A 13,384-nucleotide genomic window follows, 5' to 3' on the forward strand; every position below is an offset into this window, starting at 1 on the left:
AAGGGAGTACACAGTAAATGTGAAACCTCTTAGCTTGAACCATATCAGCAAACAACATTTGGGCTGGGAAGACAGCTCAATGGGTAGAACATTTGCCATACAAGCACTGGGACCTGAGCTCAGAAGCCAGACACATAGCGTGAGTGACAGTAACCCCAGTGTCCCCACAGGAAGATGGAAAATGGATGCAGGAGAATCTTCAGACGCTCAGCAGCTAGCTAGTCTGGGATGCACAGCAGCAAAGAGAGCTGGTCTCAAGCAAGGTGGGAGGCGAGGACCAGCACCCAAGGTTCACTGCTGACCTCCACATGCATGCTGTGGGCGAACCACGCCCCCTCACACATGGGCTGGGGTGTCTTATTAAAAATAGCATTTCTAAAAATGAGTAAGTTACCCATTGTGTTTCATGTTCCTACAGTGGACTAATATTCCATGTAAGAGCAACAGTTTATAGGCTAAGTGAATTTAGGTGTTAGTTATGGTGTAACTGGGGGGGAAACTTTATGAATCTTTCTACAAATCTTTAGTTTGGAAGTAGCCAGAGTGTCTTCCTTCAAGCTCACTCCTTTCATAGCTAGAAAGCTATGGTTTTCTTCATAACCATCCTGGTGTGCCCAGCTCTGACTTTAAAGGGACTAGCAGTCCACCATGCTACTCTGCTTTCCCCCTAATAGTCCAGAAGCACCAACCTTGTGCCTCATCATGGGTGATGGAAACAGCCATGGAACTAGAAAAGTGAAGATCTTTCTTAACATAAACCGTCATGAAAACTGGCATTGAAAAGTCCGACACAGGACAATTGTTACAATTGGCCTGTTCACTGGATAGAGAAAACCACAGGGACTGTTTAATGTAAACAAAAAGCCACCTTCACTTCTCAGCCCCCAAGACAAAGGAAACAAAGGAGTGTCTGCTAGGAAACTGGCGGACTGCAAAGGAACAGGAGCACAGTGGCATGGCGGCAGATCCCACACACAGTGACACTGCAGCAGTCCCACACACAGTGACACCGTGGCAGGTCCCCTCCACACACAGTGACACCACGGCAGATCCCACACACACACAGTGACACGGCGGCAGACCCCACACACAGTGACACCGTGGCAGATCCCACACAGTGACACCGTGGCAGGTCCCCTCCACACACAGTGACACCGTGGCAGATCCCACACACACACACACACACAGTGACACGGCGGCAGACCCCACACACAGTGACACCGTGGCAGATCCCACACACACACACACAGTGACACGGCAGCAGACCCCACACAGTGGCAGGGCTGAAAGCGAAGCGCTGATGGCCACACAGGCCATGATGGAACGGAGGGCATCGCAGATGGTGGTCACATGGCAGTAACAGAATTATGGAGGACGTCTGTGCTCATGAGGAGCACAGGCAGTGAGAAACAAGAAATAGAGAACCCCATGCAGAGCAGCAAACCAAAGCCTCAAGGCATCTAGACCTGGACAGGCCTCTATTCCAGAGGCAATCTCTGTGTTTGAGTCTGAGACTCTAGGGCCCAAACCATCAGTCACCTCCAGAACCTGTACCCTTCTCTGTGTTTCGGGCTCTACCCCATCTCTCTCTCACTATTGTGAAAGAATACCCCCTGTTCTTCTGACATCAGGTCCTTGGTCTTTACAGACGTTTGGCAGACCACTGTGTTTTTACGTGCATACCATCACAGTGCCCACTAAATCTCTCTGCCTTCAAATTGAGATAGAGGGTCCTCGACAGCAAAGACGCCCTGCTGTGCCCCTGATCCCAGCACCTAATTCAGTGTAATCCATCATGCACGTTAGCTGGGTCGTCATTGTCTTAGGTGAGCAAGAACAACTGTTGAGGATGTCAGCTGCATATGGCGGTGCACACCTCTAATCCTAGCACTCAAGAGACAGAGGCAGTTGAGTCTTTGTTTGTTTGAGGCCAGCCTGGTCTACATAGTGAGATCCAGGCAGCTAGGGCTATATGGTGAGATCCTGTCTCAGTATAAATAAATAAAAGTACTCTTTGAAGAGTGTGCATCTTCAGGTTATCTAAATTTTGAAGATCAATTGGATCTTTCACCCACTTGCTAACACTGGGAACTCGGGAGATGTTGCACAGTGAGGTTGGGTGTGTGCTGTGCTGCGGTTGCCGAGGCTCGCTCTTGGTCTTCATGCCCATTGGAGTAAATACCATGCTTCCTCCTTGGGTGCCTTCCATTTCCCTGTAAGGCATTTAAAAATATCATGAGAATCAATAGTCTCTCTGTGGCTGGTGGTGGAACCTGATCCATCTTTCCCCTCTGGTTTCCCTTCCTGTAAATATAGACAAAGAGGAAGTGCAGAGGAAGCGCCAGAAGCTCATGCCCAACTTCTCGGACAGTTTCGGCGGTGGTGGCAGTGGAGCCGGAGCGGGCGGTGGTGGCATGTTCGGCAGTGGTGGTGGCGGAGGGAGTACCGGAAATCCCGGCCCAGGTACGAGAAAAGGCTCTTCTGTCTAAAGTTCTTTCATGTTGGTGAGCGACAGTTTTCTTTCCCAGGTTTCCAAGCATGTCTGCTGCTTGAGTGATGGTGATGTTGCTAATTATGAGATTTCAAATTAATGGAGATTTTCCTACAAATGTAAAATTTTGACAAAGAAATCGGTGTTTATCTTACAGTACAGTAGCTACTCCCCCATCCAGTTTCACTTTTTGTGGTTTCAGTTATCCGCGGTCAGCTTTAGTCTAAAAATATTACCATTGTCTTGACAAGAAAGACCACATGCCCCAAACTGTTACTACAGCCTATTGTTCTAACTGCCCCGTTACTGTGAGCTGTTGTCGGTCGTCTCCTGACTTTTACACTGCAAGCTTTACCATAGGTCTGTGTGCATCTGTAGTTCTAGAGTCTTGGACCATGGATCTCAGCACAATCCATGGATAGCCCCCAAACCTGTAAGAAGGGTCAGTCAGCTGAAGCATTCATCTAGAAGATAGCTTTCTCAAATAAGTTTTGAGTATTTCCCCTTCCCCTTTTTTAGAGGGGCTGTTCTGCTGTTGTGGGAAACATCAAGATGTCTGTCATACCTATTACCGGGACGATGTGTATTATAAACTCCACACGATACTGCAGACTGTAGACACTACATTGTAAAACATTGAGTCAGAAAAGCCCCCACTGGAGAGTTAGCAGAAAGGCGCAGTGACGGTATGTGGATGCCCTGCCTCTAGCTTTGCCCTGCACATATTCCAGTAAATATCTATGAGCTCCAGCCATCTATTGATACTAGATTTTTATTATCATTACACCATGATTGTGAATGTAGAATGGCGGCTGCTCTGTTCCTGATGTTAGCTCGAGCATTTCCTCGTGCTGATGCAGTTCTTGTGGAAGTATAACCAAGTAGCAAGTTTAATGACTCGTACTGGAGGAGTGAAAACCGACCCTATAGCATAACTGACCTGAGTGCTGCTTCCTGTTTTCTGGGTAATGTGCTGTGCTGAGCTCTGCTGTGCTTCTGCTCAGCTGTGCAGCATGGCTTTCCCTTTATTCCAGATAACTTGTAATTGCTTTCAACTGTCCCGTCAGAGTGTGTGGTGCCGAGTGCTGGCTGCTCCTCTGAAAAGCCTTATCAGTCCGTTCTTCCACCAAAAATAATGAAAAAGAAAGTGGAGGCCTTTTTTTCCATCAGTATATTATTGTATTTGGGTTTTTCTCATCAGGGGTCATCTTGTTTAGTTATTTTAATGGACCTCTAAGTCTTGGTGTAAGTACTTTTTCCCCTTCATCTGGGAAGTAAGGCCCTTCTCAGCCTGGGCAGTCCTGTGTTGCCACAGTGGAATTCAACCGTCTTTCCTTCGGTGACTCTCGGGCAAAGCCCTGTAAACTGGTACTGCCCTGAGCATGTGCACAGTCGGCTAACAGTCTTCTCATGTCCCCTTTGTCTCCTTGCTGCCTCAGGGTATGGCTTCCCGCACTATGGATTTCCTACTTACAGTGGGATTACATTCCATCCTGGAGTCACTAAATCCAACGCTGGGATCACCCATGGTAAGTCCCGCTCGGATACCAAGAAAGAAAAATGCATGGACAACAGTGTCATCTTCAAAGCTTTAGAAGATAACTTCCCAGTAAATTCATAGTTTTAACATTCTAGGCCAGCATAAGGAATATTCCTGACACTTACCTATTTCCTCATTACATTGCATGAATGAAAGTAAGGCAGAGGCACAACGCAAAAATTATAGACTTGACTACCGAGACACAAAAGTATCACCTTTTCTGCCTTTTCGCTCAAATGCTCTGCTTTTGAAATCATTTTTCATTTTGTAGGCTTGGCCCTTTCCGCTCACATGCACCCTCTCAGTGCTGTGCCTACAGTCTGCTCAGAGTTTGGCATGCGCAAAATTATTCTATACAGTCTCTTCATATATGCTACCTGTTCATGCCAGGTGCATATATCACTGTAACCTTTTTTGGAGATCTTACCTGACATTATAGTTTATTGTGTAATCAGGTAACAGTGCATCGAATACAATAGAACTACCTTTTCCATTAACCGTGACCTCATGATCCCTGTGCAAGGAGAACACTAGTCTTGACAGTCTGGACAGAACGTGGAGTTCAGAAACTTTTATTTACTCTTTTGAAGACACCGCGCTGGTGGTGGCAGAATCGGGTTTCATACCAGATCTGCCCAAGGATCTTAGGTACCCTTGTTGTACGAGTCACATAACGTGGTTCCAACAACAGCGTGATCAGACGTGGAGTCTTGGAGCCACACTTGGCCAGACTGTGGGTAGAGATGAGCTCTGCACACTTTTCCTTGTTACTCACGCTAGGAAAGCAAAATAACTACTTTCAAGAACTTCACATTTTTTCAGCTAACTTTCAGCATGCAGAACTTTATCTCCTTTCTCTCCTTCACAAATAAACAAGATGAGATTCACTCGCTGTTTGCGTTGGGTTGTGTTTGAGAATGTCACTGTGTAGCCTTGACTTTGTGTTTCTCCTGCTTCTGCCTTCCAGGAGCAGGTGAGAAGGGTATGGTTGTGAGTAGACACAGCCGATGCCAATGAGATGGGAGCTTTGGGGAGATGAGTTTTTAAATGCTTCTGAATAAAATATTTGTGAGTTAAAATATTTCCAAAGCATGCCAGGTATTGTGGTGTGCACCTTTAATCCCAGCACTTGGGAGGCAGAGACAGGCAGATGTCTGTGAGTGTGAGGCCAGCCTGGTCTACATAGTGAGTTCTGCACCAGACCTACACAGCAAGACACTGTCTCCAAAAGTAAATAAAGAAATAAATATAAACTAAATCTAGAACTTATTATTTGTAATGAAGATTCATGTTTTTCCATTTTCAACTAACCTGCCTTCTTTCTTTTTTCTGTCTGCCCTATGTTGAAGTTGTGAGTTATAGTTTCATTAATAGATTTTATTGAGAAAAAGATGGCATTTTTGCATTTATCCTAGGAACTACAAATACAGATTTGAAAAATAACCCTAAAGACTGTGACGAGAGTGGTGACCGAGAGATTGGGAATCTCTCTGAGAAGGAACCAGCCGCACAGGATAAGGAGTCTGGCATGTCCAGCGTGAAGACCGATGCAGTCGCACTGGCGTCCACCGTGGAAGACAAGGAATGGGGTGCCGGGTTTCAGGGTAGGTGAGCATGCCCACAAGGGTTTCCACGGGCAGCTGGGGAGGGTGCAGTTCTAGGGACAGGAAGGTTTCCTTCCTGTTCATCTCAAAATGATGGGTCAGCACCTTGTTTGAGTGCCCTGCAAGGTGCCGTGTGCCTTCCAAGAATCATCTTTATGCAGAGACTTGGGTGTGTTCACCCAGCCATGTGCAGTTCTGGGTAATAAAGGGGCAATGCACTTTGTCCCTGGCCCAGGTAACACAGAAGTTTCCACATCCATCACTCATCCCTCCCAGCAGCCAGCTCAGCTGCTATATTGAAGAAGTTTGCCTGAATATGTGGCTTTTATTTCTGTTCTCTGAAGCAGCCGAATTGAAAGGAAATGTCCCTTTTGAACAGGCACACTAGCGTGTGTGCTTAACTCTGGACATCACTCAGAAGGACATGGGAGCCACATATGGTTACCATCAAGTATTTTCTTTTTTCCGTTTTTCAGTTGCCTCTTTGAGATGCTCCATGTATCTATGTATTGTGTATGTCTACAAAACCGGTGAGATGTGCCCTTTTGTGTTGAGGTCACAGATTGTTGTCCTTTGACCTTAAGAGAATGAATTTTCCAAAGATTCTGGTGACTCTCCGAGATGATGTCTGGATCAGAGGGCATGTTTCTTCAGTGTGACTCAGACTGGATTCCAGAAGTGATTAGCTTATTATAATAAACAATTGATTATTTAAAATCATGGCAAAATCCAATTTCCCTGAGATTGATTACTCCCCTTAAATCAGAGACACTGACTATTCTCCTTAAAATAACAGATATTTTTCAGTTGTTCCTCATGGCCCACAGACACTCTAAAATCAATCTCTTGGCTGTATTATCTGTCAGTGAGACAATGCCCAATTGTGCTTTTTCTAGTCTCCCCAATCCAGAAGCACCAAAAGGAGCATTTTCAACTAAAATGATGTGCCCTGCCATGCGTGTAGGGGAGGCGAGCGAGACTCAGCTGTGGTTGTGGACATTGCCTTGCAGATAACCTCTTTCTTGAGAAGGCTCTGCAGCTGGCCAAGCGGCATGCCAATGCCCTTTTCGACTACGCGGTGACGGGAGACGTGAAGATGTTGCTGGCTGTGCAGCGCCATCTCACCGTGGTGCAGGATGAGAACGGAGACAGGTGGGTTCAGTGCGGACTGCTGCATAGCGAGCACTGTCTGGGTATGAGGAAGAGGAACAGGCCTGATGCACACTGGCCAGACAGGGATGGCTCTGGGGGGATTCCTCCGAGAGCCCTGCAGTGTGGCACCTCCCTCTGCAAGATGGTTCAGATGTGTGGATGGCGTGTTAAGTTCTAAACCCTTGCTTTCCTTATTTAAGTAATTGAGAGCATTATTGATAGTTCTGCCAAGTCCCTAAAGCATTGTCTGATGTACGCAAGGAAGTGCCAGGTAATGGCAACAGTATCAGTCCAATATTTAAGAGGAAATGCCACTCCTTCCTAGTTCCTCACTCCTCTGTGGTCTCTGTCCATGTTCACTAGTATGAGAGTGGACCAGGCCCTGCCTGCCTCACCTCACACCACGCCTGCTGTCTGTCCCTGAGTTCTGTTTGCAGAGCCACCTGGCTCCCTTTAAAGCAGTTCTCTAATCCTTTCATTGAGACTTTTGAAATGACTTGAAGGCCTATAAAAATAGCCAGAGACAGCAGTCTTGAGACTCAAGTGCTTTATCAAATGATCCTAAAATAGCATCAACACTGAAAGTCCTTTTCTGTGGAAACGTTCCGGAGTGCTGTGGGTTAAGTCTCAGTTTAAAAACAAAAGGCGTTAGGAGAGTGCCAACCTCAGGAGTTTCATACAGAGACCTTTGTCCTCGTAGCTTGTGGCGTAACCAAGGATGTGGTATAACCACTGGCCTTGTTCTGCAGTACAAGAAGAACCCAGACTATCTTCCCTGTGTACAGCCTTGACTAGCAGAAGGTGTCTTTAGGGGAAAAGCATCCAATTACCATTCGATAGCTAATAACCACAGAGCAGGGCAGCTAACCAAGGCAGGACACGGGTGCCCCAAGTGACATCTTTAAGGACCCACCGAATCAGTGAGTTTGATGAGCACCTGCCTGTGAAGAAGGGGGATGCTGCTGTTGTAAAGGAAGGATCGTGGGAAGGGTGCCAGGCACAAGCGATCCAGCAGGCGTGTGGAGAAGAAAGCAAGGGTGTGGACCCTGGACATTCATGGAGCAGCTGAGACAGTGGCCTCCCTTGTCCATGCAGGGTACAGACACAGAGCCCCCGCAAGACTTACACAAGCAGGCTCCTGAAGAGACTGGGGGAGCAAGACCTGGAAGACACAGAGGAGCCCACTTAGGAGAATAGACAGGGGAACACTCTGGACTCTCATTGTCTCTCAGCTTGTCCTGTTTGCCTGGTAGCTGAGCCCCGTAGCTATTAATCATCACAGAAAATGCAATAAAGAAAATATATAGAACCCTCTGGTCTGGGGGGAATTCCCAGGGGGGTGCACTTTGCTGAAATGCTGAGCTGCACATGGAAATGTTTAGGCCTCTTCTGAAGCATGCCCTCTACTGTGTGAATGTCATGTCTATGTCACGTCTTAAAAGCTTTCTACCAGCATTCCATCAGGCTGGGTTATTTCTCATCAAAGTGTGCATGAATCTCTTGGGGTTAATGTTGGCATAGGGGAGTCTAAAAAGTACGTTGTGGTCTTCACAAAGAGGTATTTCTAAATGAATGACTTCGGGGCAAAATGACAAGACCTTGTTTAAAAATAAAAATCACTTCACATTGTTTTGGAGGAAGAGATCTGGGCAGCTGAATTTTCTGAGCTGTTCCTAAGCCTGGGCATTGACTTTTGCTCAATGTCTGTACATGAGGGAGAGATAGGGGAGAATTGCCTGGGTTAGGGGCACAGAGAGAGCTGGCCTGGAGCTAGGGCCATTTGATCTCCAGCCAGAGTGGGTGCCTTTGCACCTTGTGTGTTTCATCAGACATCAACATTCCCAGAGTCAGGTGGGCACCATCAGTGAGTGTCAGAGCCTGGGATAAGCAGTGAGAAAGCCTAGATCAGCACATTTTGCAGATTTAAAACATAGTGGGGCCAAAGGAAGCCCTGCATAATAACTGACTCAGTCCTCAGTTCTAATCATTCCTTGAAATTTTTGTCATTTACTAACCCCTAATTATCTACGCCGCTGTGTTTCATTCCAGTGTCTTACACTTAGCCATCATCCACCTTCATGCTCAGCTTGTGAAGGATCTACTGGAAGTCACATCCGGTTTGATCTCCAATGACATCATCAACATGAGAAATGATCTGTATCAGGTAGGCAGAAATTGAAAGTGTCTTTAGTTGGGAATGTAATTTATACATGCGAAGTTTTGGATCATGGGTTTGAGAGCCACAACCCCACGCTGAAATTCAGCACCCCTCTAGACAAGACAAACTCTAAGCTCTAAAACTCAGAGCTGATACTGTTTGGAGGGAGAACCTAGCAAAAAGGTCATAACTATGAAGAAAATCAAGTTGAAAAACCAGTACTTTATAAGAATTCAGAGCCTGCTGAGAGGTGCTTGAACAATTATATCAAGTGTGTATCAAGTAAAAGTTTTGAAACCAGAGCACAAAGCAATGGAGAAAGATGGCCCTCAGTAAGGAGTTCTTTGAGAACCAGCATTCTGTCCAGCTTGGGTTTGAGGAGACTTAGGAGGACTGCTGGAGACAGCATTAGCAGCTGAGGCCAGGAAGAAAGTTTGGGTTAAGCAAAATTTAGAAACCCCACAGGGAGAACCACAGTGTAGGTATGGGATGCTAGGAGCCCAGGCCAGAGCCAAGGACCCCCCTCACCCCCTGCTCCTCACTCTCTTCATTGTCTCCAGCCCATGCCCTTTTCTACCCAGCAGGTCTCATATCTCTGGATCTGCCGCTCTTGCCCTCTCGTTAGCTTTGACAGTTTTCTTTGCACTCGCTTGACCAGAATGTCTTTCTGAACACCCATGGCTGGGCAATCACCCCCAGAGCTGAGAGCGTACCCTGCTTACCCTGCTGCCAAACCACAACCACGGCACTCTGTTTTTAAAAGAAATTATTTTCATTTCTTCATATCCCCCTTCTCTCTCTCTGTCTGTGTGTGTGTGTGTGTCTCACTCTGTCCCTCCTTCCTCTTTCTGTTTTTCTCTGTCTGTCTCTTCCTGTCTCCCTCCCTCTCCCCCACCTCTGCCCTGCCACAGCTTGTAGTCCAGGATAGCACTGAACTATCAGTATCCTCCCTCAGGTAGGATGAGCAGGCATGGACCAAAGTTCCTGTCATCTGATTTCATTTTAAAGAAAAAAAACAAAACAAACAAAAAACCCATTCATTACTGTAAAAGAATTGGGGAGCTGTCTTAGTGTATGCAGGTGTGAGGACCAGCGTTCAGTTCCCCTGAATCTCACAGAGCCAGGTTCAGTAGCACTCCCCTGTTATGGCAGGAAGGAAGAGTCTATGCAACAAGGAACTAGAGACCTCAAAGCAAGGTGGAAGACAAGGACCAATCCCCACAGTTATTCTCTGACCTCCACATGCACCCTGTGGCACACCTGTGCCTGCACCCCCCCACACACACACAAAATTAACTGTGTGCACACGCACACACACACCAAAAAGTCTAAAAATGTATTTTCTTCTAAAAAGAAATCATTAACTTACTTATTTTTAATTCATCATTTTAAAATTACTTTGTGGATTCTAAATTGGAGGCTGGGAGAAGATTTGTGATACAGTTTTTAACTAAACACCAGCCTGTAGCTGTCAGGGGTCTTTCTCTGAGCAGTGTTTCCTCTTAGAGGAGCAGAACCACTTTACACACAGTGCACCACACTTCCTGTGACCGTGACTGTTATCCGGGAGAGCGCAAGGCTTTTCACTGCACCATGAAATAGCTGGGATAAAGCGTGATTTCAGATGTGTACATCAAGAACTGTGTTCCTCCATCTTCCACAGCATCTGGGGGTAAAGCCATTTGGCCCCGAAAGTTTAATTTTCCAAACTTTTGACTGGTTGCATTGTTATGCGTCACAAGGATAAGAATAAACCTAGGAAGAGGATGTTGTGGCTCCCCAGCCCTCCTTTCAAGGGCCGCTCCCTCTGCTCCCTGGAGTCTGGGTTCCAGGAAGCCCTTGTTGGCAGATAGGATCTGCATAAGCAGGCACAGTGAGGTTAGAAGCTGGGCTCTGCTCCAGCTTGCATGTGCGGAGCCTCTCAGATTTGGAGCCCCACACCCCATTTTTCCCACTTTGGCACTGCTTAGTGAGCAAAACCTCTGTGTTCCCTGCCGTGCCCCGGGATTCTTAGCCTTGAGTGCATACTGACTAACGGGTAACTTCTCTGGTAACTGTTGCATGTTGTTGGCTTTGTGGACTTGTTTTGTTTTTGAGAGAGGGTATTCCTGTGTTCTGGGCTAGCCTGGAACCTGATAGGTAGCCTAGGTTGGCATGTAACTGACAGTCCTCCTGAGTCTTTTCCATGGCTTCTGGGGTTACAAATGTGTGCCCCACACCCAGCTTGTTAACTGTTTTCTTTGGTTATTTTGGGTTGTTTGTTTGTTTATTCATTTGTTTAGACAAGATACTGGAACGCACTGTATAGTCCAGAATGGCCCCACACTCATGGTAATCCTTCTGCCTCCACCTCCCCAGAGCTGAAATTATAGACAGGCGCTACCACACCCCAGTTAATAACCATTCTCGACAGAAAACTGTACAGTTCTCCAAGTAATTTGGATTATTGGTAAATTATCTTAAACATTCGCTCCAAATCTTCCACCAATCACAGCGCATTCCTCTCACGATCAAACCCCATCCCCACCACTCTCTGGGCACAATCATTGTTGTTTAAACTATCTTCTCTTCTTGCATTCTCCCAGTATTTGGCATGGGTTTGTTTATTTACATAAGTTCCCATAAACTGTTATGGGGCATTTTGCATGCACTTATTTTTGTCGTATGTTCTTAATTATTGTAAATTCAATATACGCACAATTTTTTAAATACCATAAAATGATATATTTTAAGAACTCAGAATTACTTTGCCTAGAATCTGGCAGGTCCCTATTCCCAAATGTAACTATTACGTTGTCCTTGCCTGGGTGCTGGCTACATCCATGTGTACTTGAATGACATGTATTAAAGAATACATGTATACTCACATATAATCCACAGTATTTTATGCATATATTTCGTACCTTGCACTAGCCTTTCTATTTTCAAAATAAAATAATTTACAGATTATTCATAGTTATTGAAAGATTAAACTAAGGACCTATATATTTTCCAAGAGTAAGCTGGAAGATCTTTTACTTAGTTTCCCCCAGCAACTATGTCCTGCTTAACACAATATCACAGTTAGGGAATTGCAACAGGTACAGTGCACATATCTGAACAGATTTTACTCACTTTGCATGCATGTACATATGGATGACTCTGTAGGTTTTTTCCCAAGCCAAGTGTGGTGGTTCCTAGTGTTCAGGAGGCTGAGGCAGGAGGAGTCCTTGTGCATAGATACACAGATGCAGCCTGGTGACAAGACTCTGTCTCTGAGAAGAGGGGATGCATACATAAATAGTTGTGAGCACACTTGTAAGTGTGTAAGCAGCCTAGTCTTGGCCTTACAGCATTTACCCGTGCTACAGTTCCATGTCCAGCTGGTTTGTTGCCACCGATCCCAAGAGAGTGCTCTAGTGCCCCCTGGTACACAGCACTCCAGTGTCTGCATCACTCCCACTGTCCCTTTGTGTCAGAAGTTGGACGATTAGGGTGGCATGAGCACTGAGCGCCACAGACAGATCCTAAGGATTATGAGAGCCCCACGCTTTACAGCTGTTTAAGATATAATCCTAGGGGTTAAGATCCAGACGCCTAAGTTATCACCATGGCAACCTGCGTATTGGTAGCCCACCTGCCACTGCTTCTGCAGCCAGGAGCTTTTCCTGGACTGGGAGGTTGGGCAAGTTCTCACTGCACAGCTGATGTCATTGTGAAGGAGGACTTGTGCCAAGAAAGTACCGCGCTCTATCTGTGACCTCTGTTCTTATCGACACACTGTCGTGAGTGTGAGTGTTCGTCTTGCTCATTTCTGAAAACTGGTTTCCAAGCATCCCCCTTGCATTCATGGAAGCACAACTTTGTGGTCAGAATGACCTTTCATGACCTATCATGTACAATAACTGGGATGGTTTTTGCCTAAGCTTTCTTTGGAGACTGTTGTATTGTCCTAACTATGCCAATTAGAATCCAGTAGCACCTTTGATGACATTGGGTCTAGCTTGTAACAGTAGACCTCTTGAAGCCAGCCTGCAGCAGTGTGTTCTAATTTAACAAATGTATTTCCATGCCACTGTAGAAGAATGGTACCTTTGTTGATTGTTTTTTGTTTTGTCTTTGGTTGTTTTTTTTTTGATAGTCTATTTACATTTCTTTATTAAAACCACAACTTTGGTTGGATTTGCTAATGTACAGAATTACCTATCATAAACTCAAAAAAAAAAAAACCACTAACATTTATTTAGGTGAGTTAAAATGTCAACAGTTGAACTGTGACAAAAGCATTTTAAATTTATCCTATAACCCTGACTGTTGCATGCTGGTTCATGCATTAGGCCTTTGAGCGTATATACCATGTGAGACAGGAAGCTCCTGACAGAGTTGAGGGTTACTCTGGGCGTGACAAATGGCCCTGAGTATGACTCCATACTGCAGTGGTGGCTCTGAAGCCAGGCGCT

General features: G+C 45.8%; 1 protein-coding gene across 2 annotated transcripts in view; it reads left to right on the plus strand.

Moving 5' to 3' along the window:
* The window catches only part of Nfkb1 (nuclear factor kappa B subunit 1), a 116,955-nt gene that overhangs the window by 91,831 nt on the left and 11,740 nt on the right, over window positions 1–13,384 (plus strand). Inside the window, exons 13-18 of one of the 2 annotated variants that reach the window (XM_041655084.1) lie at window positions 2,317–2,463; window positions 3,931–4,020; window positions 5,447–5,635; window positions 6,112–6,165; window positions 6,646–6,787; window positions 8,837–8,951. In XM_041655084.1, coding sequence (XP_041511018.1) covers window positions 2,317–2,463; window positions 3,931–4,020; window positions 5,447–5,635; window positions 6,112–6,165; window positions 6,646–6,787; window positions 8,837–8,951 — 737 coding nt within the window. The remainder of the gene's footprint in view (window positions 1–2,316; window positions 2,464–3,930; window positions 4,021–5,446; window positions 5,636–6,111; window positions 6,166–6,645; window positions 6,788–8,836; window positions 8,952–13,384) is intronic. The other variant, XM_041655092.1, reaches the window with a different exon arrangement.

Source organism: Microtus oregoni, unplaced genomic scaffold, assembly GCF_018167655.1.
Source record: "Microtus oregoni isolate MIOR12 unplaced genomic scaffold, Mior012 000000F_ref0000247, whole genome shotgun sequence".
Lineage (NCBI taxonomy): Eukaryota > Metazoa > Chordata > Mammalia > Rodentia > Cricetidae > Microtus > Microtus oregoni.